The 10,710-nt window shown below is 39.3% G+C and overlaps 1 protein-coding gene across 1 annotated transcript; it reads right to left on the reverse strand.

Annotated features, from left to right (window-relative positions):
- Nucleotides 1-6,909: 6,909 nt before the first annotated feature.
- Nucleotides 6,910-8,698, reverse strand: LOC132388455 (vasopressin V2 receptor-like). The gene is made up of 2 exons (XM_059960804.1): nucleotides 8,629-8,698; nucleotides 6,910-7,832 (listed from the first exon to the last, which is right to left on the reverse strand). Exons 1-2 carry the CDS (start codon nucleotides 8,696-8,698, stop codon nucleotides 6,910-6,912), a joined length of 993 nt encoding a protein of 330 aa, XP_059816787.1.
- Between the last annotated feature and the right edge of the window lie 2,012 nt (nucleotides 8,699-10,710).

The raw sequence follows: 10,710 nt of genomic DNA on the forward strand, positions 1-10,710 counted from the left end.
GTCAACAAAGTTCGGCCCATAATGTTGTGCTGAACCAACGAAATTAGCAACCAAATGGCCATTAAACTGAATCTTTGTGGCAGCATAATATCCACCTCTGTCCATTTTCCTCACATTTATGCGCCTGTCTTTCTTTCTTTAAATATATTTATTAATTTTAAACAATTAAATGAAACATGAATACAGAGAGTCTGAGAGTACATAATTAATAGGTTAAAATACAAATACAAATAGATAATAATCCTTATATAATAACCTCCCAAACTCATAGTAATTACGAAAAATGGAGTGAGTAAATAAAAAAAAAAACGGAATAGGAAGAAACCTAACCAACATGGGCCATTGCATTATGTCAAATATTCACAGTAGCGTCAATAACTCCGCACCTCAATCCAAATAATTAAGGATAATAAAAGTAAGGTTCAGGGGAAGTCAGTTTAGCTCATATGAAAATGTTGAATAAATGGTCTCCAAGTTTCTTCAAATTTAACTGGGGTCAAAATAACACTTCTAATTTTTTCTAAGCTCAAACAAGAAATAGTTAGAGAAAACCACTGAAATATAGTTGGAGAATTAATTTCCTTCCAGTTCAATAGGATAGATCATCTAGCCATTATTGTGACAAATGCAATCATCCGCCAGGCTGAGGGGGATAAACAACTATTATCCACCACTGGTAAACCGAAAATTGCAGTAATAGTTTGCCATTTGATACTCAGAACTGTTGAAATAGGACCAAAAACATCTTTCCAATAATTTTGCAAGCAAGGGCAAGACCAAGACATGTGGGTCAATGAAGCAACTTCAGAATGACATCTGTCACAGGTTGGATTAACACAAGAATAAAATCGATCAAGTTTATCCTTGGACATGTGAGCCCTATGTACAACCTTAAGTTGTATTAGGGCATATTTAGCACAAATAGAGGAAAAATTGAGTAATTGAATAATGTTCTCCCACTGCTCAGTGGGCATAAGAAAATGAAGTTCTTTTTCTCATTCCTTCTTAATTTTTTCTGATACTTCTGACTGTATTTTCATGATCATATTATATATGGTGGCTACGAAATCCTTCTCACAAGGATTCAGAGCTAAAAAAAAGTGTTTAAGGTAAATTATATTTATTAGATAGCTGTTCAAAGGACAGAAAACCATTATTTAAATATGGATCACGAAAACATGTTATACCTTTTATTTTCCATAATACAAAGGATTGATCCATAGAAGAGGGCCAAAAAATAAAGTTAGAGATAATAGTGCTTGATAGGACAAAATTATTCAAGCTAAAAAATTTACGACATTGGAACCATATTCGCAATGTATGTTTAACTATAGGATTCGTTATTTGTTTATTCAATTTAGATAAAGAAAACGGAAGTAAAAATCCTAAAATTGAAAACAATGAATAGTCTTGTACAGATTTGCATTCCAAATTTACCCATTGTGGGCAAGATGCTATAATCGATTGTTGTGTGCAAAATATTAAATATCGAATATTAACTGCCCAATAGTAATATCTTAGATTTTGCAAAGACAAACCACCCTCCTTCTTAGGCTTCTGTAAATATTTTTTGCGTAGTCTAGGATTTTTATTCTGCCACACATACGAGGATATTTTGGAGTCAATAACATCAGAAAAGATTTAGGAAAAAAATTGGTAATGGTTGGAATAAATATAAAACATTGGGTAATACTATCATCTTAATATCATTAATTCGACCAACCAATGACAAAGATAATGGGGGCCACCTACTAACAAGTTGCTTAATTTGGGCAATTAAAGGTAAAAAAATTAACTTTAAATGAATTCTAATGTTTCTTGGTAATTTTAATGCCTGTTATGAAGGATGAACAGTTTGGATGGGCAGAAGGGTGCAGTGTTACCCATGGCCCCCGCCCCCGGCAGAATCACAAACCGTTACTGTTGCTGTGCTGCTCATGACAGAGTGAGCTGGAAAAGAAAACATGCAAGAACATCTGCTACAGATAAGAGAGTGGAGAGAGACTTGTTGATTCACCGTATTATGACTTCTGAGAGGGTTATTTATCTTGTACCATTCTGTTCATTAACATTCCTCAGTGGACAGCAGGGATAAAAGTCAGGGCTGGTGAGACACCCTTCGGACGCACCAGGAGACACACTAGTGGACGCTGTTTGAGAGTTGGAACCGACGGGAAGGTGCGGGGCATCGGAGACTGAACCAGGAGCTCGGTCAGTTAAATTCACAGTGTTATCGCAGGGCCGGCAGGGACTTGTGTGTGTGTCCACTCATGCCATAGTGATGAGTTCACCACAGAAGAACGGTCTAACTGAATGACAGAGGGGTCATAAGTGAATGGCCACAACGATACGACGGATCAAGAACGCAAAGGATGGTTTGCCTGACTGTAGCTGGTACATCTCGCTCGCTCTCTCTCTCTCTACTCTCCAACGATTACAATGCAACAACCATATCTACCTCAGCACGTATGAACTTAAAAGATGAATAACGGTTTTTAATAAATCCAGTATGATCTTCAGGGATAATTCGAAGTAATATGTTTTCTAATCTAGTGGCCAAAACTTTGCTAAAAATCTTAGAGTCCCTATTCAGCAAGGATATGGGCTGATAGGGTACACGTTCAGTGGGGTCTTTATCTTTTTTAAGAATTAAGGAGATAGAGGCATCATAAAAAGATTGTGGGAATTTACATAAAATTAATACATTTTTAAAAATTTTACAAAGCCAAAACGGAAAGAGAAAACGGATTTTAAAAAATTCTGCAGTATAACCATCCGGACCAGGGGCTTTCCATGAATTCATTGAAAAATTCGCATCTTTTATTTAGATTTCTGTTATAGGTTTATCTAGAAATACATTATATTCTGTTGTTAATTTGGGGATATTCAATTTTCTTAAAAAATCATCCATTATAGAAGAATCCTCAACAAATTCTGATTGATATTAAGAATTGTAAAAATCTTGAAAGGCTTTATTTATCTCTTTATGATCAATCGACAATGTGCCATCTCGTTTACGAATCTTAGTAATTTGTCGTTTAACTGAAGCAGTTTTCAATTTATTAGCCAATAGTTTACCAGATTTATCTCCATGTACATAGAACTGGGTTCCAGATTTGATTAACTGATTTTCAATCGAAGAGGATAATAACAAACTGTGCTCCATCTGAAGTTCAACTCTTTCTATATAAAGTTCGTTGCTGGGGGTCACTGAATAAATCTTATCAATTGCTTTAATTTTATCAACTAATGTTGATATTTCAAAATTAGTTCGTTTCCTAACTCCAGCAGAGTACGAAATGATCTGTCCACGAATAAATGCTTTAAAAGTGTCCCATAAAGATCCACTAGGGATCTCTGCAGTAGAATCTGTTGAGAAACACAAATCAGTTTGTTGTTTAATAAAATTAAGAAATTCTGAGTCCTGCAATAAAGGTGTTGAACATCCAAGATTTAGCGTTAGAAGTTGAATCCATTCTCTTAACAGATAGCTTCAAAGGGGCATGGTCAGAAATGGTAATATAATCATATTTACAATCAATAACCGGTACGTAAACGAAGATCAATAAAGAAGTAGTCCATTCTTGAATAATTATGATAAACATGAGAAAAGTATGAAAATTCTTTGTCATTGGGGTGTAAAAAACGCCAAATTTCGGAAATTGCAGAATCAATCATAAAGGAATTAATAGGAAAGGCTGATTTATTCGGAAGAGCTTGGGTGTACTTAGATCTATCTAACGAAGGGTTTAAGCAGCAGTTAAAATCCCCACCCATCATCAGCATGTACTGATTCAAATTAGGAAAGGATGTAAATTGACACTTAAAAATTCAGGGCAGTCAGTGTTTGGAGCATAAACGTCAACTAAAGCAACTTTTTGATTAAAAAGTAAGCTAGTAATAAGCAAAAATCTACCTTGTGGGTCCGAAATTGTTTCATAGTGTATAAAGAAGGTTGAAGAATCTATAAAAATGGAAACGCCTCTTACTTTGGCTTGGGAATTCGAGTGATACAGTTTTTCCTTCCAAAACCTGAAAAAACCGTTCACGATCCATTTCCTCACATGGGTCTCTTGGCCAAAGACAATATTAGCATTCAGTCGGTGGAATACTTTGAATATTTTTTTCCGTTTGACGGATGATTTAAACAATTAGTATTCCAAGAAACAAAATAAATCATCTTATCCATATTGCCAATATTTATTACAATTAACACATAAGGTTAAAAAAAAAATGATCTTATGAATCCGGAAGAGGGAAGTAAGTTCAAGGAGGAACCGGAAGTTCTGACATTGCAACCATTTTTGTAGTTCCGAGTCAGCCCATGAAATATAACTAAGCGTGAAGCAAGCAAAAAGAAAGATCCCCCTCCCTCCACCCTCAAAACCCCAGGAAAAAAAAGCCAAAAAGTGGCAAGCAGGCAATCTAATACTAAATTCATCCCCATGTCTCAAGACGGCAACTCAAACACAAAAGTAAAAAAAAGACACAAACCACCCATATTTTAGGAAAGGGTTAGTATAACAAAGATTAAACTATAAAATTATAATTTTATATATATAAAAAGGATTTAAACAAAGGGAAAAATTTAAAACGTTAAAACCCATAAATGAATAATATTGTATTAGTGTTTTAAAAGAAAGTCCTTAAACTCATTCAGACACATCAAAACGTATGTGACGTATCCCAGCACTAAGGTCTTTGGGGAAAAGAAACGGCATCTTAGAAAAGTTTTTTATTATAAAAAAACCTTAATATTTAAACGTCAAAAGTATAAAAAGTGTACATAAACTTCAAAAAAAACCTAATGAGTTACTTTCAGAACTAACAGAATAATAATATTAAAGGAACGAACTCAGGATAAACCAAAAAAAACGCACCTTTACCGTTGGTAAGAAATACACTGTTAACCATCACGTAAAAAATCATCAAATTATAAAAGATCCAGATCTATATACTAGTTATTACATTAGCCAACCCGTAGTAAAAAAAAAAGTACTATTCTTTAAGGAATCTTTGAGCATCCGCTGGAGATTTGAACAGCCGATAGGTCCCATCATTGAGGGTAACTCTCAGTTGTACAGGAAATAACAGCGCTTGCTTGTAGCCGTCCTGATGAATTTCCGACATAACCGATTTAAAAGCCATTCTTGCCCTTAAAACTTCGGAACTATAGTCTTCCAGAATACGAAATTTGAAATCATTAAAACTGATCATACCCTTTTTCCGGGCAGCCCGAATCAAACGTTCTTTGGTATGAGGGTAATGAATCCGGAGTATCCCTGGTCGTGGTTTCGTACCTGAAGCTGGTTGAAAACGGGAAATGCGATGCGCACGGTCGATTATTGGAGGGGTATCCAGTACTTCTGAGCCGAACACATCCATTAAAAATTTGGAGAAAAATACAGTGAGATCACCGTTCGCAAAATTTTCCCGAAGCCCAATTATCCGGAGATTTTTTCTGCGAGAGCGGTTTTCAAGATCAGTGATTTTAGATTTATAACGATCCAGCAGTTGGGAAGTCGAAGCTGGCTGTTATTGCAGAGTTTCAATTTTGCGATCTTTCTGGCGAGCGGCATCTTCAAGAACTAAAATTCTTGCTTCTTGTTGTTGTGAATCCAGTGTAAGAGATTGAAGCTTTGCATCGACTGTCTTTAAAATTTCATCGAACGTAGAAGGCTTTGAGGTTAATTTATTCTCCAGTTTTTCAAGTCTCTCGTCCATAAGTTTAGCAATTGCTTCCAGAGTTAACGGTTCTCTCGTCTGTTTCGATTCCTTTTGTTTAGACATTTCAACGGGTTGAAAATGATTCAAACAGATGAAAAGGATTTTATAAGTTTGAACCCCTTTAGAATAGGTATAAACTGGTCAATTAGGGGGTGCTTGCAGGTAGAAAAAAGTAAAAGGATTGGAGCGAAGCCTAAAACTGTTTCACTCCATAAGCGCCATCTTGAGACTCCTCGAGAATCAGCTTCTCATGTTGCATGTTAAAAACCTGAATAACTCAGTTTTCATGGAGTCCCGGCATTTTGGGGATGGGTTTGCTGGGCGTGCTGTGGAGCTTTGGCAATAGTATCGCTTCCCTGAAATATGAACCATATTCAGATTTAATTAGAAAGTGAATGTGGGTCATCTGTACATGATTTAATAAAATCAATTTGAAAAGGAATAAATCGTGTGCTTATTTATTAGTTTTCATAGAAGGTACTCAAATATTTAGGCGTTGATCTCTGACTCCTGTAAGGGCTAATTTCCGTAACAAGGCATATCGCGGGGTAACATCGAATATAATGTCTACAGGATCGGGAATAGAAGATCGCCTTCTATTGCTGAGGGGTGGCTGGTCAATTGAGGAGGTTCTGGTACAGCTGAGTGGCACTGCCGATCACGAAATAAGCTAAAATAACACAGGATCTTTTGAAAGGTTATGTAACGCCTTTCCAAAATTTGTATTCTTGTACAAATTATTGAGAAAGAATATTTTCTATTCTCAATATCTGCTGAAGTTTTTGGAGGCTGTTGTGCAGTATTCGAAATGTTTTTGCCCCTTTTATTCGCTGTTTCGGATGATACCGCTTGACAGATCGGAAAATATGGAATAAGGATGTTATTGACCGTAGCTATCTGTTGCTTTATGGAGATCCAATGTCGGATGCAAATCGTCTGGTCTCTTTAACATTGAAATGACGCTTGTCCTAATTCAATACTGTGTTCCATCCGGCCCATTCCAAACATTCATACATTCTATTCCTACCTCGAGCTAATTCTTATCAGATACGAATGAGACACTTTCAGTTGCCAGCATCGGGATGTTTTAAATGATAATTTTTATTTTATTATCAAACTAAAAGCGCGGATCTTCAACAAAACGTTGCCTGTTGTAAGACGTGTGCGAGCTGGAACTGAGTTCTACTCATGGGAGAAAGCCTTAGGTGATCTGACATTTCTCTTGATCAATTTCCGGATAAGCGTCCAAGGAGACAGTATCAACGTTTTCAACTCTGCCCTGAAGTTAGTTTGGGTTGCTGCATAAATACACGTGTTTGTACAAGAACTCATGTTCGCGAGCAGAGTCCCGGTTTGAGCAGCGATATATCGGGCAGAGTTATAGTCGCGATCAAAATACATGGTTATGCTGGCGATAATATCGGTCACTGCCGACGGCAACCAAAATAGCATGAAGCTGCCCGATACACAGAACAGTAATATGATGCCCTTTTTCCTGTTCTCCATTTCCGGGTCACGTTCAGTCTTACTCTTATGGGTTCGGAAGCTCCTCCGGGATTTGCTGGTCACTAAGATATGCCTGGCCGTCATCCCGTTAAACAGAATTATTAAACCGGATGCGCACAGGTTTTGAAAGGATTTGAATCTGCTGAGCGCGACAAACGTTAGAGAGTTGAAGATGTCCAATTTCGGGCGGACAACCCACGAAATATTTCCAATTATTCGTTGAGGCTGAAATGCAAACAAGAGGGGTATATTCTCCAAGCAAAGCCCCGCCAGTAATACAGCTGCCAGGATTCTGGCTGTCCTCACTCTGCAGTATTTTGTTTTAAACTTCTGACAACATATGGCAACATATCGATCACAGGTGAAGGCTACCGTGTACCACCGTGATAGTTCCACCGCCAGCACGTAGATCGTGGCTTTAAGGACTTCCGTATAATGCAGAAATGAACTGGACAGGCGGAATATTAAAATCTCATAGACAAGGACATTGATGAGAATGACCGATAGATCTGACACCGCCATCATCGTCATGTAGGCAGAGATGCATTTGGAAAGACCGCATTTTCCTCGGGACAGAAGAATAATTGTTAACAAATTAGCTGCAACAGAAAGAAACACCAACAGATAAATACATCACTAAAGGAGGAAGACAGGGGAATCTTAAAACTTATTTCTGAAATACGTTCGGATGTATTTCTGTTTGGTCCGGTGGTCTGAGAGTGAGCATAGGCGGGACGGAAAGGCACTTCGCAGTGTGATCTTCACCGGCTGGAAACGGGCTGAGAAACAGCCCGTGTAATGTAATGGGAGCCTGGGTAATGTGCTGCCCTGCAGGAGGGTAAACCAGGTTACCATTGCGTGGTGAATGCTAGGCTGCGAGGTGCTCCGCATAAAAGAAACGGAGCTGAAAATACAGATCCGTCATTCATTTGAAGTAAAACACTGGGTAAACCGGGCGGCACAGAGATCATTTTGCACATCGGCCATCACAAATCAGGACTCTGAGCACTGGGGCTGAGTTATTGAGTTGAAGTTGTACAATACGTAATAGAAACCGAATTCGTAGTATTGTTTACAATTCTATTCACCTTCGTATGGAAGTTATATCGGGAATTATATCAAAATTCGCGACAGACTTTACCTCCTGAGAGAAACACTACTGCTATTTCAGCGATGGCATCCCTCCGTTCCCTTTGCATCGGACATGAGGAGACGCCCACCTGTGTCCAGAGGAAAGTCTCCTCACCGGCCGTGTGGACACGGAACGATACAGCGACTATTGAGCATCTTGTATAATGGACACATTGCGACGCATCTTCTGATCATACTTCATAAAGAATATCAATGTCCTGCCGAAGGCCAATAGCTGTTAGACACTGTATTAATACGACTTACCGGGTAAACCAAACACCGCTAGAACAGGGTAACAAACGTCTTTCACCTGTAGGATCGCTGGTCGATTCATGTTCGATTGCTTGAATTATCTCCCGTTGTGCAGTTCACATCAGCGTGTGACTCGGACCACGATACCCTGCTAATTTATAGGGAATACGAATTCTCCGTCATGGTTAAGCGGGTTGTGCAATGAATGACGTTACTTACAGCCGATGAACAAACAAGGGTTGATGTTCCGCTCCGGTGCCACCTGTTCCCCAGCTGATGGACTGAGCAGCTGGATCATGAAGCTCCTTCATTCACATTCCACAACAGAGCACCCCCCCCCCCGAGGGAGTGATGTCAGCGCTCCCCTAGCCAGCGGAGAGCATCGCTCCAGGAGGGTCCTTTCGATGTCCCACAGTAACTCAATGAAGAGGTCCCGCTCCGTTTCGTAACTGCACTTGCTACACAGCGTTCTGCTGATTCCCACTGACGATAACATTACTGATGCTGCGCTTCACTTTACTTTTCACATAATAATTCTTCAATAATTTTTCCCATCATGGGTCCAGTCTAATATCAACCCGTTAGTCTCTGCCTAACCTTACAGGCTGTGATTCCTTCCTGAATGTGACGTCATTGAAACCAAACAATTGATGCAGCATCCCGGCAATGGGGTAGTGACGCGACTCTAACGTCACTGATGATATATTCTGTTATAGCTGGTGGAGAGTCACTGTTATATATGATATGGTTACTCCAAACAAGCAGATATAAATCACCTCCATCAGCACTGAAAATGCTGATATTTAAGCGTTTAGAGCCGCCTGTGCCTCCACATTACTTCGGTGTGGGGACCGAAGCCGCTTGTTCCCATGAAACTTCTCAGACTCCGCCGGAGAGATTACAAAGCTGCACCTTCACTGGGCCATCGACATTACCAATGAAATACAAGAGGTTGCCAGGGTGATTTTGCTTCCGTTGGCAGAGATTAGTATGACCCGAGTATTCGCTACGATATTCAGAGTTTAAAAAGCCATGTGGAAGATTGTCTTACACCTTTCATCTACAAAGTATATGGGTGATAAGGAACTTCCTACATCATGCACTGTTGGAGGTAGTGAGACACTGAATGCTGTTTTTTTGTTATGATCTCATACATTATTATATACAAAGTTACCGGCTCAGTGCAGGGACCGGGGATTAATGTGCTTGAGCGGAGCGATGTCGGCGCCTCAGAAGGAGTCAGACTACAAGTTTGAGCGGTGATGCACATTGAACACTATCAGTGATCCCCACTCCTGAGAAGTACATTTTGTAAATTAGATAAATTCGCGCAGTGTGGTGATGAACCACAGAGTGTATGTGCGCTGGCAGTTATGTAATACGAAACGAGAGTACGCCAGCAACCAGGCAGATCGGCCACTGTTCGTGAGATAATTTCGACAGGTCATCAATGTACACATGTGTATGTCGGAGTACATCGGAATTAGGTCGATGATGTATGATATTCTGTCTGCCTTCGGAGCTGAGGTAAGTCAAATGTCACGTCCATCTCACTGGCGGGGTTATTTACGTTAAGTAATTCTCTACAAACACATCGTGTAAATCAGCACGATGGCCAATTTGAGCATCAGCCACTCTCAATGTGCTTCATCATTCCAATAGATTCAAAGTCTGTTGCAACTGCGAAGACATCAAATTTCAGGAAGTATCGGCGTTACAGGGAAGATACCAGCATGCATTGTGGACTGGCTGACGGACAGGAGGCAGCAGTGGCTGGCTGCCAGTGATTAGTGGTGTTCCTCAGAGGTCAGTATTGGAAACGCTACTTTTCCAACTTCTGTCAATGATTTGGATAATGGAATTGATGGCTTTGTGGCAAGATTTTCAGATGATACAATGATAGCAGGAGGAGTAGGTACTGCTAGGGAAGCAATGCGATTACAGCAGAACTTAGTCAAACTACAAGAGTGGGCAAAAATGTGGCTGCTGGAATACAGTGTGGAGAAAAGAATGGTCATCACTTTTGTAAAAGGAACAATAGTTTGGACTGTTATCAAAATAGATAAAAATTCAAACTTCAGGATGCAGATGAAC

This window comes from Hypanus sabinus, unplaced genomic scaffold (genome assembly GCF_030144855.1).
Source record: "Hypanus sabinus isolate sHypSab1 unplaced genomic scaffold, sHypSab1.hap1 scaffold_326, whole genome shotgun sequence".
NCBI lineage: Eukaryota > Metazoa > Chordata > Chondrichthyes > Myliobatiformes > Dasyatidae > Hypanus > Hypanus sabinus.

What these genes read in the sequence shown, in the direction of transcription:
- LOC132388455 (XM_059960804.1), bottom strand. Translation starts at nt 8,698, where the DNA reads ATGAATCGACCAGCGATCCTACAGGTGAAAGACGTTTGTTACCCTGTT. An exon ending in AGCGGTGTTTGGTTTACCCG is followed by an intron (nt 7,833 to 8,628) that starts GTAAGTCGTATT and finishes TTTCTGTTGCAG; the next exon opens with CTAATTTGTTAACAATTATT.